The sequence below is a fragment of the Polypterus senegalus genome, chromosome 9 (genome assembly GCF_016835505.1).
Source record: "Polypterus senegalus isolate Bchr_013 chromosome 9, ASM1683550v1, whole genome shotgun sequence".
NCBI lineage: Eukaryota > Metazoa > Chordata > Cladistia > Polypteriformes > Polypteridae > Polypterus > Polypterus senegalus.
The window spans coordinates 46,737,606-46,757,289 of NC_053162.1; the positions used below are offsets into that span (position 1 = coordinate 46,737,606).

At 36.8% G+C, this 19,684-nt stretch overlaps 1 protein-coding gene across 1 annotated transcript in view; it reads left to right on the forward strand.

The window, feature by feature from the left end:
- LOC120534858 (hydrocephalus-inducing protein-like) overlaps window positions 1-19,684 on the forward strand; it is a 206,036-nt gene that overhangs the window by 41,921 nt on the left and 144,431 nt on the right. The window contains exons 14-22 of the mRNA XM_039762371.1: window positions 2,753-2,985; window positions 5,553-5,653; window positions 6,614-6,749; window positions 7,706-7,867; window positions 8,787-8,939; window positions 10,092-10,330; window positions 10,417-10,678; window positions 17,972-18,115; window positions 18,500-18,646. Coding sequence (XP_039618305.1) covers window positions 2,753-2,985; window positions 5,553-5,653; window positions 6,614-6,749; window positions 7,706-7,867; window positions 8,787-8,939; window positions 10,092-10,330; window positions 10,417-10,678; window positions 17,972-18,115; window positions 18,500-18,646 — 1,577 coding nt within the window. The remainder of the gene's footprint in view (window positions 1-2,752; window positions 2,986-5,552; window positions 5,654-6,613; window positions 6,750-7,705; window positions 7,868-8,786; window positions 8,940-10,091; window positions 10,331-10,416; window positions 10,679-17,971; window positions 18,116-18,499; window positions 18,647-19,684) is intronic.

Consider the following 19,684-nt stretch of genomic DNA (forward strand, 5'->3'; position numbering starts at 1 on the left):
TACTTTCCTATTCTTTAACTTTCTACACATGTGTATTGCGCCGTTTTTTTTTTCAGACTTTTGAATTCCACTACTTTCATAATCTCGAACCTGCGCTGCATATATATAGCGCCAACGTTTGTGAACGTCTTCATGAAGTTCTACTTTGTCTTTTACTCTGTCTTTTAATTCTGAGCCCGATTGGAGGTACTTTTTTTCAATTCCACTTGTTATGGGCTGATAATTACTTTCCTTATTTTCTGAATTTGCACTTGATCTTAACGTGAAGATACGTCTCATCTCCCATCTTTCTCTCACAGGATTTTTTTTATAATAGAGAGATATCTTCAATAACTTTTGCAGTGTATTTTTTCTACTACAGACTTGATATTTACGGGTTTACACCAGTAGTTTTTTTTCTGTTTTTAAGATAATTTCTTTACTGTGACTTTATTTATTTAAGAATCCAGATTGGCTGGTTTTCTTTCATGGAAGTTACTCTTCTCTTTATATTGTTTACAAAATCTACATTTAAATTTAACACTGCATATTCACTGGTCTGTTTTAAATTGTTAATTTTTAAAAGTTTATAAAACTTCTCAAAAGTTTAAAAGTCAATAAATTACAAGTCAGTACTACTTCTTATTCAGATCATATAACACATGTACAGTCAATATAATGGGAAACACATGATCAGTAAGACACACCTGGAAGCCAATTGTGAGAGGGATTGAATGCAATAATTAGTACAGTAAGAGAGTTAAAGACCAGTGACTGAAAGACTTGTTTTACTGTGACTTTATTTTTGTACATTGTGTAATGTATACTTTTTATGCATACATTTTATTACATAGATTATATATAATCTTGTGACTTTTACTCTATAAAGTAGGTGTGCTTCAGACAGACACCAAGGACACATGATGTCCAAACACTCACGTTTATTAATTCTTTTCTTCTTCTATACAGCACAACACAGCCAAAATAAACTCACATGGCTCAGTCCTTTTGCTACACTCTTTTCTTCTGCCACCTCCACTCCTCTCTCGCAAGCTCTGTCCTCTTCCACCCAACTCCGGCTCTCTGAATGGAGTGAGGCAGTTCATTTTATGTGTACCTTGTGTGCACCTTGATGAACTTCCTGCAGCACTTCCTGGTGTGGCGGAAGTGCTGCATGTGCATCCGGATGCACTCCAAGAGTATTTGGTTCCTGTTCCGGCAGCACTTCCTAGTGTGACAGAAGTGCTGCCATCCAGGTCTCCGGGATCTTCCTGGGGCCCCCTGGTGATGGCCATGGACCCAAACAGGGTTGAGCTTCCCAGCTCCCTATCCATGTCCCTGATGTAATCCAGGGGGGCTGCCCTCTTATGCCCCGGGGGAGATATTGCCAGATGTTCTGGTGTGGCAAGGTCCCCAGTCGCCTGCCACAATATATATATATATATATATATATATATATAGATATATACCCCCCTCGGAACATGAGAGGGCAACCCCCCTGGCTTACACCAGGGCCACAGTTTTGGAGATTAGAAGCTCAACCCTACTGGGGCCCATGGCCACCACCAGAGGGCGCCTTGACGGTTCCAGAGCCCTGTACTGCAACAGTTCTGCCACACCCGGGACTGCTGCTGGAAGAGAATCAGAGAGCACCTGGAGCACTTCTGGGTGCAGTCTAAAAGAGGCCGCCTCACTCCATTCGGGGAGCCAGAGTCGAGAGGTGAAGGACAAAGCTTGCTGGTAGAGGAGTGGAGGCAGCAGAGGAAAAAGAAAGAAGAGAGAGAGAGAGAGAGAGAGGAAAAGGGACTGAGCAGTAGTGTTGTGCTTGCTAACTGTGTACTGTGCTCTGAAGTGGGGAGCAGGAAATAGAGCTGCCCACATGAAATAAAAAGAGTGTTATTTTGCGTTTGTCTGTCTCTGAGCCTGTCTGTGTCCGGTGGCTTGCACTGTATATACTGTATATATAAAATGCACTAATGAGACTGTATCTGGAATACTGTACAATCCTGGTCATCATGATACAAGAAACATAATGTATCGCTATGTACATATCAGGACTTAAGGACATGTTGTACTCTGACAGACTCAGAATTGAACATATTTAAATAATGGTGCATCACCCACTTAAGGACACCATTGAAAATTACCTTAAGAAATATAGTACCAATAATCTGTGATGTGTAGAACATAATTTCATATGAAAAAAATGTATACCCAGAGTGTGAGGAATTAATGTAGATTTGAGAAATACCAAGCTTATTCTTTAAGAGGTGACAGCTGGACTCACCACCTGTAAAAGGAAGAGCGAGAGTGACAGGCAGACTGATCCACTACTAGATCTCGGTAATGTAAACTGGTTCTTGGAATGGAGAATTTACATTCTCTGGTGAGGAAGGAGCCACTGTATTAAAGGATGAAAAATACTGGCTACAGTATATATAGTCATACTCCTTCTGTGCACTGCAGTTTCTGCTGGACCAGATTTGGGTATAGGGTGGTCTCTTTCCTGCTTTGTATTGTATCTACCCCACCGGACAGGCCCTGAGAGGGTATGAGATTACATTGTGTTGATTTCAAATAGTTCATTTTGTTTCCATTTCATTGTGTCTCTTTACATGTTTACTTATGATACTGTTCAGACATATAGTAAAACCCTTCACTTGTAAATAAATGTTTACATTTAAAATTTTTAGAGGAATTATATTATGAAATTCATTGAATGTTGTATATTACGATGACTTGCATGTACTAAACTATTATTTGCTCTTATAAGGTTTTCCACAGAAATTGTCTTGCCAACTAAATAATACAGCTTTGATACCAATCAGCTTTAATCTTCGTATCTCTGGAGATGGCAGTGGAGATGAAAGTGTGACAAGTTTTACGCAGGTTTCAGATTTAAGCAGAACCCATTGGAAAAGTAACAAGAAAATAATGCAACCTAGAGAATTTACTGTTAGTCCAAGTAGAGGAGTCATTCGAGCAATAAGCGAGATGGATATCGAGGTACAGGTTAACAGTTCATAATATTAATGACTTACGTTTGAATGTAAGTTTTATGTTTGATCTACTGTTTTGTTAGCTTTTGAAGAAACTGAACCTCAATTAAACATAAATCACATACTAAACGAAATTAGAATATGAATATTATTCTTTTCATATAAAAAAGAATGAATCAGTTTTCTTGTAATATAGATGGATGGTTGGACTAACAGATAGATAGATACTTTATTCATCCCTTCAGGGAAATTCTGGAGTCCAGTAGCTCAAACACATCAGTACATTTTATTAAAATTATTATAAAAGCAAGGAGAACAAACATAAATAACTAAATAAACAGTTAATGAAATTGTTGCATTGTTTTCTTTTTATGCCACTAAGGTTAACGATTCCAGTCACTATACTGTAAGTAACTCCCACAGACAAAAATTTGTATATAACTGTTTTCATTTTAAAAAGGTGGCAAGAGCTTACGAGGGTCAAGGCCACTACGAAGGCAGCTAAAAATAGAGAAAGGAAGAGTACCTCTGGAGGGACAAGGAGGTCTATATAATGAAGTTAGAGCAGTTAGACATGGCAGTTGGCGAAGGAATGGGCCACAGAAACAATGCAAGTCCTGTACATGTGTTCAGTGCTATGAACTGGAAAATGTCAATGGCACCAGTCCAAAAGAGAGGGAGAGACAGAGACCTTTGATCCACCTTGTAATGTTCTATGTTCATGATGAGTAAGTGTGACCAAACGGGGCACCTGTTGACTGGCAATTGGTTCTTTATTATATGCAGATGAAACATGTTGCCTCATTTAAACAAAGTCAGGTACCGTGCTGGCCTTTCAGGAAGCTTGAAAACCTCAAGTACTCTTCCTTTAGGAAACACGACAGTGTGAAGGCAGACAGAGAGGAGGATTTTGGCCCATCACTCTCTTCCAGGTTGAGACCTTGGGCTCTTTAAATAATCTGAATTTAATAAGACTATTATTGTCTTCAGTGCTGTCCGATTGCAGGGACCTAAGAGGTTCTATAACATACATAATGAGAGGAAGGGCCTTTATATTTAGGCTTGGCAGTCATCTAAATTTCCATGAGATTGAATATTACACAATATTCTTTCTCCCAAACATAGGAAATGTTAACATTTGAATGTGTTTCCACTTTCCTTCTCCATGTACCACTAATGAATTTGGTGGATTTAAATTATTGCTGTTCAGATATATCTTATTACTGGTTGGATTTTGAAATGAACCTATCTTAGTTGTTAGCGTACTAAACTTGCCTGTAGGACATTTCCAACTAGCACTTAGGAAAACCAAGACTTTAGGGTATATTTAACAATGACTATTTCATTAATGGAATGCAGTTTTTTCTATTAGCAGAGATACATGCATGCATCTGGTGATGCTACATGAAGCAGTACTGTATTCTAATTCTCACCAGAATAGTTATGCTCACTAATTATGGCACTGAAGAATGGAGACAAACTCCATGTTAGAATTTCACTGTGCTCTGGATATGCGACAGTGATGACCCTACAAGTTTAGATAGATAGATAGATAGATAGATAGATAGATAGATAGATAGATAGATAGATAGATAGATAGATAGATAGATAGATAGATAGATAGATAGATAGATAGATAGATAGATAGATAGATAGATAGATAGATAGATAGATAGATAGATAGATAGATAGGAAGGACTCTTTCTTTCTTTCTTTGTCCCCAGGAGGAAATTTGGCTTTTTACAGACACTATTTTTATATAAATAGATAAATAACAATAAATAAATAAATTTACACACACACTTAACACACACTGGAATTGACTATAAAGCAACTAAAACTTGAATGAAAAGTTCCGACTTGCCTGTCTCAGTCACAGTGAAGTAGTATTGCTGTTGGTATAAAGGAGCCCCAGTAATGTTTCTTCACACACTTCCGCTGAATAATTTATTGGCTGAAAGTACTCTGTGTTAGTGTGTCACAGAGAGGAAATGCAGCATTGTTCATATAAATTAAAAAAATTGCAAACTAACATAAAGGAAAACTAACATAAAGGACTATATTTGGTAGTAAAACAGAATACAGAACAAGTCACACAAGTTAGACCTTTCTCTGGCAGTTTACTCTAAAAGTTAGGATATGAGTTTATTTAAGTTGTAGGACTGTCTTCATGAGTAAGAAAGAGCATCTTTGCATGATCTACTTAATTTTTTAAATAGTTACATTTTTTGTAAACTTTTATTATAGTTTTTTTGGTCTTTTTATAATGTAATTCATCATATCTTGTGATTACATTCGAGAAAAGTTTCTTACCTTTGACCACTTGCCCCTCATCTGCTTAGCATTTGTCAATAATGAATACTGTGTAGAATGCGCGCTTTTGTCTAATTAAACTAATTTCCAGGAGTTACACACTTGTGCAGATTTCAAGAATTTAGTTTCCTAGTCATACAGTACTCAGTACACTGGTCATTTTTTTAAAGGCACTGCTAAAACATATAAATAATAAGCAAGGAAGTAAAAATCATTGGAATTCTTGATTTGCATTTGTGTTTTATTTTTCTTTCCTTCTAGATCACACTTTGCTCTAACACGGTCAAGCAATATGAAGTTGCCTTGGTAGTGGATGTAGACGGGGTTGGGGAAGAAATACTTGCTCTTCCAATTTTTGCAAGGTAAAAGTGGCATTTAATAATAATTCCATTGGACTATTGACACTAAGTGTAGTATTATCCAAAGCTGGCATGCTTTTATTTTTTTGCCATTAAGTAACCATTGTGGTCATGCAAGGTATTACACTGGACCCAGATAAATGTTGAGATACCAACCCTGCTTAATGAACAAATCAGATAAACTCGAACAGTGTGCTGTGGCACATATAAACCAAATAAAGGGCTGTTTAGCAGTCTTGTAATGCCTTTCTTATCTGAATTGGAGTTACATCTCTGTCAAGTGTCAGTCCACAATGAGATGTCACCTTCTGTGAGCGCCTCAAATATATAACCCTTGAACTAGAAGGGTTGGAGTCAGTTGCCCTCTTTGAGCGTCTGCTGTATACTGTGGGAACAGATGAGCTAGGAGGGTGATCCTCATATGTGCATGCGTGACGTGTTGCCACATAACAAATGGGTTCAAGATCACAAGTGAATACTACAGAAAGAAATGTAAAGAAATTCTTATAATAACACATATATATGTATAACACAAATGCCATGACAAAATATGAATTTGATAATGAAAAAAGAAAATAGCAGAATGACAGTTAACTCAAGGTCTGCTTACAGATGCTCTAAGAAAACAGAGATGACATAGAGTCATTTGTAAAAATGGAAAAATATGATCCTTCAAAATGTTCTTCCAATTCTGAAATTTTATTCTGGAAGAAAAAATCCATACAAAATTGAAAATAATAATTCAAATCAGATTATTATTTGCTGTGCCCTAATAATTGTTGGAACAATTCTATTTCACTCAGAAATAAGCAATGTATATATAAAATTAGAAATTAAGTGTATGTGGAAATAAGAAAATAGTATGTAGAAATAAGCAATTCTTTCTTTCTATATGCTTTACTTTCCCATTCTGAATTGTAATCAACTGTGTTTCAATTTTCTGTAATGTTTTTTCATCCTTAGGTGTGTTGTTCCACCTGTACGCCTGATGAGTCCGTTTTTGGAGTTCAAGAAATGCTTCATCAATTTCTCTTACCACAATAACATTAAGGTGGTTAATGAGGGATGCTTGCCTGCATGTTGTGGCCTGATCACTCAGGTCAGTTGTAGCTCTTTTTCCAAGGCAATACAATACACCAAAAATGTGTTTGTTAGGTTAGGTTTGGTTAGCCATTATTGTCTCTCTTAAGAGAAATTTGTCCTGGACATTTGAGAGAACTCATGCGTCCCAGTCACATACATATCATTTACATTAAATGCATTAGACAGAATATTATACAACTACCCTACATCAAAAATATTATATCTTGCCTGTGTTTTCTCAGTACAGTCTTTCGTACTGTTTCTTGTACAGAGGCACTGTGTTGTCACACCAGCCCAATTTGCTGTTTATGTGAACCCTCCAGTACTTGTCGCTCTGTACCACTTTCACATCCTGCCCCTGATTGATGACTGGCCTCCGAGGCTCTATGGCATACTGGAAGTCGACCACCAACTCTTGTCTTGCTGCACCACAAGATAATATCCTCCACAAGCCTCCTGTAATCCAACTTATCATCATTATTAATGCAGCCAATGATGAAGGAGTCATCTTAAGAATTTCTGTTAAGTGGCAATATTCACAAATTCACAAAATACCATGCCTAGTATTTATTACTTGAATACAAGAAGTATATTGAAACGTTTGAAACACATTAAACAAATGTCAAAATTCACGTTGACCTTTTGTCATTAATCCTGTCTCAATCATCAGTGAATCAAGTTTTATTTTATATTGCACTAATAACTGCATGCACTATCGTGAACCAAGAATGATGCATTACAAAAAACAAAATTAAGCTAAAGGCTAGTGATTTAAGTTAGTGTAAGGTGTGCTGATGTGTCATGATTATCTTGCTGAATAAGAGAAAATATGTAAAATATGTAAATGGAGGGACAGCAGTTCAAAAGTCATTGAAAACAGGTGGATCTTCAGTTTAGATTTAAAATCAGAATAGCTAACTGTCCTAGGAGAAGAGTTCTGTTTTAAATCCTCCTGTCACTTTCTCTCTGTAGGAAAATGATGAGAGTTCCAAAGTTGAGTATACAAGTCCAAATCCACGAGCTGTTGTAAATCCCTGCTGTGTGCTGGAAATTCCACTGGTTCTACAGGTTAAAGCAGTTGGAAAACACAGCATTATGGCATATGTTGCTGTTTTTGGAAGTCGGGAAAGATTTGTGAGTCATTCTGTTTTCATAGTATGCAGAACTTTTATAAAGTTTTGCATGCTTTTATAATTTACATCATACTCAGGTCTCATATTTGTTGCATTGCTTTACACACATTGTTCTTCCGTAAAGCGTGTGATAGTCTTCAAGCTCTTTTTTTCTCCCTGTCTTGTTTTATTATCATCTACTTTGTTCCTTAAACAGAGGGCACAATAGTGCTATAGATAGCACATCCACTATTATGTGTGGAGTGTATAAAATGGGAATTCACTTCTTTCTGCTCATGTGGATTTCCTCTGGGCTACCACAGTCTCCTCCCATATTGCAAATGATCTAGACGTTAGTTTATTTAACAGTTTTGAACTGGGCAAGTGGATGGGCCTTGTGACACACTAATGTCTCTTTTGGAGTTGTTTGTTGATGGAATACAGTGTTGTCCTCCAAGGATTCTGAACAATCTGCTGTACTCTCCGAAAATGGATGTATTAAAATGTTCCCCAATCACCACACCTTTCTAACTGATGCTGTATTTGTGCTCATTTACTTTCAAGTCTCTGCCTCCTTGCTCACTCACCACTTTTTTGCTGTTTGGCCTTTCAGTACTTTAGTTCTAGTGTCATAAAGTTTTTTTTCTGACCATACTAGTGGTTTCTTGAAATCTTTGTCTAAAGAAGGATTGTTGTATTTCTGCATTATTTATGCACCCTTGTTTCTTAGTTTTTTATATTGCAGTCTTTATTATATTGAGTATATTGTTTCTATAGAAATCTAAACACATCTTCAAATGCTTACTTATTCTGGTTATTTTAATTGTAGGGTGTAAAGTGAGGTTATGAGTGGCTTTCTTTGACAGTGAGCAGACTTTGTCATACTCGAGAGTTCATTTAATTATTGCATTCTTATTGGGAGGAAATCTCTTTATTTTCAGGCAGTTCATATATCTTGTATTGGAAAAGGACCAGTCGTGCATGTGAGTACAATGGAGGTGGATTTTGGGTATGTTCCAGTGTTAACCAATATATCCAGGACTCTAAAGCTTTCAAACCAATCACCAATTCCTGCCTTTTATGTGGCAGAAATGGTGAGTATTCTTATTAATAAAGCACGAATTGTGTTTAAAATAATGTATTTACCTGTCATTTCTTTATATAATCATTAATATCGTTTCCATTTAAAATAGACAACTGTTTTCCTTTTAAATGAATTGTAATGTACTTATCTTTTAACGTTGTCATGTTATTAATCACTAATCATTACATCTTGCCTGAAGAAGGGGCCTGAGTTGCCTCGAAAGCTTGCCTATTGTAATCTTTGTAGTTAGTCAATAAAAGGTGTCATTTTGCTTGACTTTTCTCTACATTAGATAAAATCATAAGTCATTCATTAACTGCACTTCTAACTGTTAAAAATCACTGGGTGTGTAATTGCTGCACAATCTAAAGATAAGAACTCCTTGATAAATCTGCAATTGCATTGTGAAATACAATGTAATATTTTTTCATGTAAGAAAGTGTTTTAGGTATACAGTACTACACAATTAAGTTTATTCTGTAATTACTTTGTATTGAAACTATGAATGGCAACTACAGTTTGTTATTGCAATGGAATTTTACAGCTGAGTGCCTTTTAACAGTATGATGCACTTTGCATGTGTGTTATACAAAGAGTAAAGTTTTTAATAATATCATTTATAATACTAGTTCTCAGTGATGCCTCTGTGAAGGTATCTGTCTTATGGACAAACTTTTGAGTGCACTATCTATAGTTGCTCTGAGTTCGAAACTTAAATCTTTATACAGGTATTACTTTTTTAACATCGCACATTTCAGCAATAAAATAAATTCAAAACAGTTTTCAATCAGTTGTCTATATAGTATAATATAATATATAGTATAACCTTCTCAGGCTGAAACGGTAATCAAAGTTAAAAACTGAACAGTTACTTTAATCCCATGGCCATATTGCTTGCTACCTAGTGCACTTTTAAAAATCGCTAAAGTTGTACAGTTAGTCCCAAGTTATTCCAGTGTGCTCTTCCCAGCCCTTAATTTGTACACTGATTATCTCCTTACCTCCAATGTGAACAAGGTATGATTTCTGCTGTTATACTGTCAGATATGTAAACCTTAAACTAGATGTTTTTCAAATTAGCCATTTATGCACTGAAACACTTTTTCTCAATTGATAAATCTCTGAGGTATAAAATGTTTAATAAAATGAACTGTTCTTTCAGGACAATGTGAAATCACTTTGGCAGCTGGAACCTTGTGAGGGTATCATCCCATCAGAAGGGGAAACGGAGATCAATCTTGTGGCCAACCTAGATGATACCGTATGGTTTCAGGACAAAATTCATCTTACTATTGAAAGTAGCCAATCGCACATTATCCCTGTTTCAGCAAAAGGAATGGGAACCACCATAGTAGCTGACAGACCCTTAGCTCCAGCTATACATTTGGGAACATATTTCAGGTAAACATTAAGGCAGTATTATAGCATATTGTCTGTTATTAATCAGGCCTTCAATATAATTCCTTTCTGTGTCTATTTCTTTGCAGCTCTGGAATTTGTCAGTATCCCTTTAAGCTGACCAACATGGGCCGACGATGTCATGAACTTTTTTGGATGACAGAAGGCTTTTCCCCTTTCCGTAGGCAAATTCCTACATTTCATAGGAGTGCAAAAGGCTTATCACGTCTGAATTCAAAGAATCTAAAAGATTCGCCTAATCCAGTTTTTAAGTTATACCCAATGACAGCAGAGCTTTTTCCAGGACAATCAATAGATGTGGTACTGAAGGGCACATCTAATGTTCCAAAGGTATTCAGTTATTTTATAAATTTGCACTGCATATTATGATAAAAGAAAGAAAATAGGTGGAATTACCTAATTTTTCTACATTGCAGAAGTTAACATTTTGGTACTGAACAGTATCTACAGTTAGTTAAATTGATGATGCTACTTTAAAATATTTTTTGAAGTTGTTAAAGGAGTCATATCATTTTTCTGGTTAAAATAACACCAATACTTAACTGCTGCAGAAATAATCTTTGCTTCTTCCATAACTGTTAATAAGACTGTATTTTAAAAAAAAAAGATATATCTGGTTGCAATTATCCTGCAGTATAAAACATGCACTACAATAAAGGCAGCTCTTTGCATATTTCAACAGTGTTACCCTTTAACATATTTTTCATTCTAAGAAACACTTCTTATTTTAGTGCATCAGATTAATTTAATGGTTTAATGGGTTTTGAATCCCTTTACACCTAACTTGTTGTCTTATCAATCTGCCCACACCAAACATACTCTAAGCACTCTTTTTGTCATCTCTTGTCTTGTTGCCTTTGTCTCATCACTGAGTCCTGCTTTCCACCGGCCTTTGTTCAAAACGTCTCTCTGGCAGGTGTTTGTGGGCCCATTGCACACACAAAAGAGAGCACACGTACAGCACAGTGCCTTCAAACTAGCTTCTGAAGAGGAAGAGTGGGTCTGTAGCAGCACGGTTTACCAACCTATAAGGCATGCCTGTCCGTTGGTGTTCAGATCAGGACAAACTGATACAAATGGAGATGGCATAGTACAAAAATTGTGTAAAAAATAAAAAACAAAACATCCAAAAAAAACCAAAACTCTAAAGGAGATTGACTTGATACTTTAGAAGAGACACTTAAGCATAATGGTAGAGTAAAGTCCTTCAGACAAATTCCCTCTTTTATTTTCCTTGGTGTTTTGTCACTACTATGTGGTTGATTCAGAAAAGAGGAGTGAGGACCAAAGTAAAAATACAAAGCTCCAGCCAAATCCTGATAACTTTCAGACTCTTTCAAACTCCAAATTCAAGAAACCTTTGGCCATAAGACAGCTTTAAATCCTCTGTTGTGATTCTGTGGTTGGGATGACTTATTTCTGCTTCATATATATTGCCTACCTTAAACAGCAAAATTGTCCAGATCCTTCCAGTCCAGAATCTTGTACTGCTGACAGTTGAGCTGGATTGTAAATTGTACCCTTCAATCCCTTTTAAATAAGAAGAACAGTGACATTTACCTTGTCTTGGGACCATATGCTACAACCTATTAGAAAGAATTCAGGCATCCCTGCCTCCTGTTGGTCTTCTGTCCTCTAGCATCTTGAGAGAGCATTTACATGATTCTGCCTGGGCACTGTCTTTATCTTACTTGTTCTGATATCCTGTCTTATTGTATGTTCAGGTGATGCCGTACATATAACAGGCCATGATGCTCATTGTGTTTCCATAATAATATTTCTGCTGCTGACAGTTTGGGGCGTTCTTTCACCTTGGAGCCTTCTTCTGAAGTCTAGGCTACTGTCCTGATGGTTCCCATTTCCCTGGTAACCTCTTGAATGCCTGTTTAGCCATAGATGGCTTTCATAGATGAATCTTTATTCTATCTCTATTCAGAGGGTTTGTGATGAGGACCAAACAGCATGTAAAAGGCAAGTCCTGCGTTGAAAACACCTGTCAATTTGAATTCTGCTTTGTTATATTAAACCTTTGTCTTTCAGACGTTGGAAGGTGCTAAATAATGTAGCATAGTAAAGAATTTGAATGTTTTCATTTAAAAACCCTTTAACTCTACACAGCTTTCCCCTGTATATTATTTTATTACTACAATCAAAGCTGTTTTCCTTTGACCATTATATTCTACTAGCCAACCCACGGCATACCATACGCCGCATAATGAGGCCGGTTTTTTTAATGATTTTTAAGCACAGGGAGAAAATTAGCATTTGAAAAATCGGTAATGTAATAAATCAGCAAGAAAAGCAACACTACGTAACAAAACGTAACAAAGCACGGAACGAACCAACACACAATCGTCCGTGACTGAAAACTGGCGGACTGCCATCGCTCATGTGCCCACCTCCAACTTGTCACTTGAGTCGTTGTCGTCTTTGTACAGTCCAGATGTACCTGTGACTCACGTAGACTTTCCGTGTTCCTGCAGGCGCATCTAAGAAGACGCATGTTTGTTGCAGATGCGAATTGCTGTATGTAGCGTGTAAAACAGTTTGCTATGGTGCACGTGATCGTGCGTCGTAACCGAAAACTCGTTTTTTAAAGACTGCTTACTTCTTGGAGTTGGTGGGCGTGACTCCTTCCTGCGTGTGCCATAGGTGTCTAACTTGTCAGCGGCTTAGTGAATCCACGCCCCTTCCGCCGTGTTTTCCATGGGTGTCTTGCCTTAGTGAATTATATATATAGATAAACAAGACCGTGTTATTAATGTCTTTAATAATAAATGTCATGGGTTTCAGTTAAGAATGCTATTTATAATATATTGTGTATATTAAAGTATAAACTTACTTTCCAGTTCTGTTTGAGTGAACACTGGCGTGTTTGTCTGCTGCTGCTTGTCTGAATTTTTAAATGTGGGAATTTTTTTTTCTTTCTGAACTTTTTGGGAGATCTGTGAAGGTTGGAGATCTGTCTGTTGTTGCTCCATCATTTTCATAAAGATCTTGTTACCTTTCATAAAGTTTACTTTAACTCTTGACACCTTGGTCTTAGTCAGAGGGGACTGGGCGGTCTCATGGTCTGGAATCCCTACAGATTTTATTTTTTTCTCCAGCCGTCTGGAGTTTTTTTTTGTTTTTTCTGTCCCCCCGGCCATTGGATCTTACTCTTATTCGATGTTAATTAATGTTGATTTATTTTTCTATTCTTTTATTATGTAAAGCACTTTGAGCTACTGTTTGTATGAAAATGTGCTATATAAATAAATGTTTGTTGTTGTTGTTGTCTGACCCGGCATAGCATGAGTTGAAGGACTGTGCTTATGCAAACGAAGATGAGATGGTCTAGTGTTTGGCACAAACTCAGCGAAAGTGCGAGAGAAACTTTTAAGTGTCGGGTCTTAGCTAACATTAAATAAAGCCATGGACATCGCAAGATCCCACAAGGGAGAAGCGCACGTGAACTGACTGTGAAGGCAGTATGTAGAGAACAAGGAAGAGCTCCAAAGAGCACTGAACAAAAAACGCATTGCACAATTGAGAAGGCAGCAAAAGAATATGAAGCGAGTGACGCATACAAGCATATTCATAAGTGCAGCTACTGCGGAAACAAAGCACGGTGTGAACCGTAAGTTTAAATTAAGTTTATAGACACGCTGCCACTGGCGTTTGTCATGCCTACGACAAATACGATATTTGCAAGATACAAGTTTAATGAGAGGACGCGGGGTATAAATGAGACTTTTGATCACTTTGTAACTAAGTTAAAATTGCTGGTGAAGGACTGTGCTTATGCAAACGAAAATGAGATGGTCAGGGATAGAATAGTGTTTGGCACAAACTCAGCAAAAGTTCGACAGAAACTTTTAAGTGCCGGGTCTGAGCTAACATTAAATAATTGCTGGTGAAGGACTGTGCTTATGCAAATGAATAAAAAGTAAATGCTACGTTATTTTTAAAATGTTTTTCTTTTCTTTTTCATAACTTCTTTAACACACTTCTTCTCCGCTGCGAAGAGCGGGTATTTTGCTAGTTGTGAATAAACAGTATAGCATTTTGTCCAGGAGGTCTCTGAGTTCTTATCTTTTATGTGCCACACGCTGATTGACTGCTGATTTTAGGAGGTTTGAACATTCATATCTTCTGTTCAACAAAACCCCTGGTTAAAGAACTCCTAGATCTTGTGGACTCTTTTAATGCAACTCAGGTGGTTTCAAGTCCCACACATTAGAGGGGTCATTTATTGGACTTAGTTCTAACACTTGGCCTCTTTGTAAACAACCTGAAAGTCTCTGATGCCAGCATTTCTGATCACTTTACAGTTATTTTTGAAACTGCATTTTTGCGCCAGCCGATCAGCTCCACTTAACCACAGCGCTACTGACATCGTATAAATCCTGATAGAGCGCTGCAGTTTTGTGATATTTTTTCAGATTCTAAATTTTCCTTGATGACAGAAGCCCTTTCCATTTGCTCTAATATTCATGATCTGATTATCCTTCCAGATTTTGCTTGCAAGGATACACTGGATCTGGTTGCACCATTAAAATTAAGGACAGCCAAAGTTAAAGCCAGTGTTCAGCCCTGGTTAAATGATACCACTGTTGCTCACAGATAGAAATACAAGCAGGCTGAGTATAGGTGGAAGAAAGATAAACTTGAGTTTTTTTCTGAAATTCTCAGAACTTGCTTGAAGTACTACAAAACGGCTGTGAGAGCAGCACAATCAAATTATTTATACTGTTTAATTGCAAATGCTGCCTTGATACCTAGGGTGCTCTTTAGCACCATGAAAACACTTTTAAATCCAGGTGTCAGTAGCTTCCCTGAGGGTACACCTGCAACCTGTGGGCTATTTCTCAATTTCTTTATAAAGAAAATGCATCATTTTTCAACCAGGTGCTGATCACTGTGTGCTAACACCAGCTCCCTTTAGACCAGTGCACAGGCATTTAACTTTTTTTCAACCAATTTCCTCTGCTCATCTAGCTGATATACTCTTGCATATGAAACCTTCCAATTATCTGCTAGATATTTTACCCTCACACCTTTATAAAATAAGTCCAGTTGTTTTAGCTATTATTAACAACTGACTAAAATCTGGTATAATGCCATCCAACATTAAACATGAAATTGTTCAGCCACTGCTGAAGAAGTCTACTCTTGACCCCACAGTTCTTTCAAACTACAGGCCTATTTCTAAGCTCCTACCTTAAAGGTAAATCTGTATCTGTTAACATAGACCTTAAGTTCTCTCAGCCTGCACCTCTCATACCATTTTGGCCTCTCTTTTATTTGCCCTCTATCTGCTTCCCCTGGGGACCATCTTTCAAAAACATGGTGACGCTTACCATTGCTATGCTGATGATACCCAGCTATACCTTAAAATTAGATCTGACATAATTTCATTGTTAAAAAAAAGCTGATGGTGTACCTTCATAATATTATTAATTGAAGGCACAAAATGTCTTACAAATAAATTAAAGTAAGACAGAGGTCATTGTTTTTGGTCCTACTTCATCCACTATTGAAATTTGCACTCAATTAGGCTCATTGTCAGCAATGATTCATAATAATATCAGAAACATGGGTATCATCTTTTGAGTCATCGCCAAGTTTTGATAAACAAATTTCTATGGTAGTAAAGTCCAGTTTTGAGGCAAATTTCAAAACTAAAATCTTTTCTCTCACTGAAGGACTTGGAAGCAGTCATCCATGCTTTTATCACGTTTCGGCTAGACAATTGTAATTCCATATATGTGGGATTGCCCAAATCTGCTCTGTCGCTCCTTCAGTTGGTTCAAAACACAGCAGCTAGTTTTTTTAATGCGCACTGGAAAAAAGGATCAAGTCTCCCCTGTACTATCCACTCTGCACTGGCTACCAGTGAGATTTTGTGTTGATTTTAAAATTTTGTTGTTTGTTTTTAAAGCCTTGCATGGTGTTGCTCCAAAATACATCTGCAATATCCTTCATCCCCACTCAGCACCAAGGGCATTGACATCATCTGGATAACTACTCCTCGTAGTTCCAGGATCTCAGCTGAAGTCTAGAGGAAACAGAGCTTTTTCAGTTGTTGCTGCTAGGCTTTGTAATGATCTGCCTCTCTGCATCAGGACTTCTTCCTCTGTTGAGGTTTTTAAAACTCAGCCTAAGACCCACTTCCTCTCCTCCTTTCATTGTGTATAAGGGTTGTGGGGGATGTGGTTTTAATTGATGATTAATCTGTTTTTATTTAATTGGTTGTATTGTTCATTTGACTGCCCTTTTGTACAGCACTTTGGATTAATATCTGTTATTTTAAATGTGCTTTTATAAATAAATTTGACTTGACTTGAGAAACACAACATTTCTAAACCTCTTAATCTAATATAGGGCTGCAGGTTGCGCAGGGCCAGAGCCTGGCACAAGGCATGAATCAAGCCTGTACTGGGAGTCTGTTGTACCACCCATTCACACTGACACACACGCTCACACAATGACAAATAGATTACTATAAACCAGCGGTTCTCAAACTTTCGTATTTCGGACCCCCATTTTCTACCTGGAATAATTCTGCGCCCCCTGCATAATATAAAATAGATGAGAATAACCCATGATACAACTAACAAAGGTATGATACTCGTGCAGTGTCACGGTATCCTATCATTTTTACTTCCATACGATTTGCATGTGTTCGGCTGACTTCGATGAAATATTTGCAATTTATTTTTTTTTAAAGTGCTTTAATAACTTTGTGCCTTGTGTTTTTTTTTGGTAGTAATTCTAATCCCAAAAACAAAGAATAAGTTATTTATTCTTATTTAATTATTTCTTTACGTAAAGAAACGATTAAATATGTTTTAATTTTTAAAAATCTCGTAAACAAGGACACCGCTGAAGTCAATCTGCGCAAGACGAACATATTTTCGTCCGACAAATATTATACCGCTGTTAGTTGTATCATAAAAATAACCCAATACGCAGTAAATCATTTAACTCAATTTGGCAATACTGGCTACGCTGCCAATGTGGTGCAGTCGCGCCGCATTATCACCTGATTTAATGTTACCCGGATGTTCGCGACAGATACCGATACGTCTCGAACTTTCTGGATTGAAAATACGCGACTATAAAAGCAGCAGGAGCGGCGCCGCTCGTCAGTTAGTCATTAGATCTGTGCCTTAGAAAAGCTTTATTTTAAATTTTAGTTATAATGCAGTCGTTTTGAGTATATGGTTGCGAATTTAAGTTTGAAATAAAAATGTAAAAAATACATTTTGATGTCTTGTTCATTTATTCGACGCCCCCCTTGTATAGTTTCAGCTGCCCCACAGTTTGAGAACCGCTGCTATAAACTAACCTAACATACAAATCTTTCAGGATGGGAAAAAAAATATGAAGTAACTGGAGAAAAACCCATTTGCAGTAAACATACGAAGAATGTGTAAAGCCCAAAAATTCAACAGCAGTGCTGAGTACTATGCCATCCGTATATACAGTGTGTATAAAAATATATAGGTAAAATAAACTTAATTGCTTCTGTGGTGTTGTTCCTACTTTTTCATCCTACATATATTTCTGATGATTTCAAATGCAGTGGATCATTTTTTCTGTAACGTGTACTAAGCTTTTTGTTTTATTATCCTTTAGGAAGTAAAGGAGCGATTGATATGCAAAGCCGTCCTTGGTAAGCAGACGAAGAAGGAACGCATTATGACAGTGGATGTCAGCTGCCAGTTTATTGCACCTGTGCTGGAAGTTTCTGAAAAACATCTGAGCTTTTTTGTGGAAAAGGTTAGCAACTTCACTTTGCAAACTTGACTTGCATGTATGGAATGTTTTTTTGATTTTAATAAAATAAAATAATAAAAAATCATATGCATTATGCCTGCATACAATGTGAGTGAGTTTTGGTTCAATCCATCTTTGTCTTTCTAAAGCTTTAACTGAAAGATGTTAAGCTGCAGTAACCAACTAGAGGAGTGTTTCGGAAAACTTTGTAAGATTGCATCTAACATTTTAAGTCAAACATTATTGCAAGAAAATATTCTCAGATGTTTTACTTGGGTAGCTTGTGAAAATAGATAACTATGTGTATATATACACAATGTAAATATTTATTTTACAGTGAATTTAATATTTTACCTTTCATTAACACTGCCCTCAATGTTTTTTTAGCAACCAGGAAAGGAGCTTGAAGCACAGCTCAGACCACTTGTACTTAAAAATGTGTCTGTGCTGGAGCTCAGTATGATACTTACAGTGACAGAGCCTTATTCCATTTGCTGCACTGAAGAAGACAATGTTGTGCTGTCACTGTCAAAGGTACACCTTTCCAGAATTATTTTGTCTGATTATCTGCTTTAAATGGTGTTGCACTTAAGTGTGTAGAGTCAATCAAATACATTTTCTTGTAGTATATTACATTTTTTGAAACAGTTGAAAAGAACTGTTTTGGTGTGTACATTGTTTAAGGTCAGACATGCAGTGTGACCTCATGGGAAAAGCTTTAATTTTTAAAACACAAGCTTTCTTGTATACTGTTCACTAGTGATTCCTTGTGTGATGCTGAGCAAATCGATTATCCTACCAGGACTCTAAACATATTGGGAACAAGATTCACAAATGAATGCATTGCACAGTTACTTTTATAGATACTTTTACCATGAAATTGTACTAAAACACAGTCTGGTGCATTTCTGTGCCTAATATTTTACCACCATGAAAGTGTTTATTAGCATTTGTGGCTATATGAAGTATATGGTGCACTTGGTAAGAATATAATTTGCTTTAACTGTTCTCCAAGTAGTTTTTAAGATGTTGATTTCGAGGCTTGTCTGATACAAACAATTTAAAATTTTCTATAAACATAACTGGTATGTTTTTGGATTGAGGAAAAATGGGAAGAAAAAAAAAAACAAGGACACTACTTAAAAGTGGCAATTCTATATAGTCAGTGAGCAGGCTAAGCACTGAACCCATGTCCCTGTAGCTGTGTACCATAATGCTGAGCACTTTTTGAGGTACTTTGTACTTCTTATGGTGACCAAAATGAATTTTAGAAACCCTTTGATTATATTATAAACACGAGGGGCCTATATTTTTTAAATGTATTCACACGTTTGTCAAAGGAAATTTAATCACTTTTATCCGTATTTGGAATTCCCTAGGAATCAATGTCATTTATGGTCCAGAATTTTGCTTATTAGACCTGAAATATTCAGCTTCCTGCCTGTAGTCTGTATTCAGGTGATGGAATGCTGTTTTCTGGCCACATCTAATTTAATTCCAAGTTCACAAAAGTAAACCTGCAAATGCAGCTGGCTATTGCTATACTTATTCTTCCCATTTTTGAGCAATCAA